Source organism: Mus pahari, unplaced genomic scaffold, assembly GCF_900095145.1.
Source record: "Mus pahari unplaced genomic scaffold, PAHARI_EIJ_v1.1 scaffold_12421_1, whole genome shotgun sequence".
Classification (NCBI taxonomy): domain Eukaryota; kingdom Metazoa; phylum Chordata; class Mammalia; order Rodentia; family Muridae; genus Mus; species Mus pahari.
The window spans coordinates 14476-16208 of record NW_018391771.1 but is presented as its reverse complement, the minus strand read 5'-3'; the positions used below and the strand labels follow the sequence as shown (position 1 = coordinate 16208).

General features: G+C 37.2%; 1 protein-coding gene across 1 annotated transcript; it reads right to left on the bottom strand.

Annotated features, from left to right (window-relative positions):
* Nucleotides 1-427: 427 nt before the first annotated feature.
* LOC110314690 (vomeronasal type-1 receptor 4-like) lies at nucleotides 428-1408 on the bottom strand. Its single transcript, XM_021188934.1, has one exon. The coding sequence runs from the start codon at nucleotides 1406-1408 to the stop codon at nucleotides 428-430; it is 981 nt and encodes a 326-aa protein (XP_021044593.1).
* Between the last annotated feature and the right edge of the window lie 325 nt (nucleotides 1409-1733).

Genomic DNA, 1733 nt, shown 5'->3' with positions numbered 1-1733 from the left:
AGCCCAGAAAATGAGATCAGATGCAAAACATAAGTGAAGTTGATACATGCACAGAAACAGAGCAGTTGTCCACATAAATATGTTATTATCATATGCCAGAGATCCTGCATTTTATTTGCTCTGCTTTTCTACAGATCAGTTGAAGCAGTGGGACAAGAATCTGACATGTGCCTACACAGAAGTTCATACCTTAAGGCCTGGTTAACTATCTGAAGGCATAAGAAATTCTTCAATATATGATGACTCCTAATTTTAGAGTATTTTGAATGAAAACAAAGAGATATCTTAGTATCATGGAATTGTTTAGCCAGCATTATGATAGCTATAACAGTTAATGATACTTAATTTACAGAACCATTGACTCGGTTAATAACAGTTAGTCATGGCTAAGTCTAATGTATGATAATGGATGAAAGACTATTTGAATTTAACATAACACACAAGTGACCATTATAAATATCCTTCTACTACAGCAGGATAAAGGATTCTTGGGAGTAGATTGGTTATTACTGATAAGGATGAAGGGACAAAATGTGGGAAAGCATGTGTCTAGGAATGTAAATATGTTTATTATCCACAGCCTTGGATTGTCAAAAACCACAGTATATATAATGAGTATGAAGGACATTGAGTAGGAGAGGACAAAGGTACACACAAGGATCAAGATGGTTTTTGTGGCTCGGTCTTCAGGGGAGACTCTGAGGAGATGGTGGGCACTGTGAATGTAATGTAGCTGACTCTTGTGCCTATAGAGAATCTTCACCATAAAGATACTGGCCCATACCATGATGCTCAAACACAGGCCATCAGTGAAACAAACAAAGAACAAATGTAGGCCAGTAACACCATTGCCAAAAGCAAATGCTGAACAGTATCCCAACATGATTTTCCTGGTGACATTTTTTATAGTATTTGGTCCAATCACATCTACAGCTGTCTTGATGTTTAGAAGCAGATGTAGAAGCCAGCTTATAGAACAGAACTGAATCATGTATTTTGAGACAAAGTGTGTAAGTGTCATCAGCCTGGAGTGGCTCAGGTTGATTGTGATTGCTTGGAAACAACTCAAGAGGCAGGTGCAGTGCAAGGAAATGCCCCGGGACACTCGATTGCTGTAGAGAGTAAGTTTACATAAGAGGTCATCCAGGAGATACTGCAACCCCAGTTGTACCATTATGTGAGGTGTTACTCTTGAGATAATAACCAAGGAATTGGCTAAAGTCAGATGCTTTAAAATCTGGTCTTTGGGCATCAAACTTTTTCCAGTGATTATAGACATGACATAATGAAGAAGAATTGACCAGTTACCAAGGATCCCTACAGCTGTTTGAGAAAAGAACAAAATCCCCACTGGCAAGTTCTCAGGAGCCATGTTCTTTTCACCTGGGGTAAACAAATTTAAGCACATCAATACACCCAGAAAGAAAGCATTTAAATGTATATTCATTTATCACAGCTTAAATTGTATCAATGTGAGAACAAATGTCTGTCTTATAGCAGGTTACCCAATCAAATAAGATAAAGAACCATGTTCAAATACATTTTGGGTCATCAAATGGGAGTAAGGCAAAGGATATAAACTTAGAATCATGGTTTTTACACTTTCTATACTGTTTTATAATCTTCAAGGCTCCTCTATTGCTTTTTTCTAAAGGAATGTCCAATAGATACTTCTAACTTTTCTGAAAGAAGTTGGTGTATTAATATGAACAGTAGACTTGATTCACTCCTGT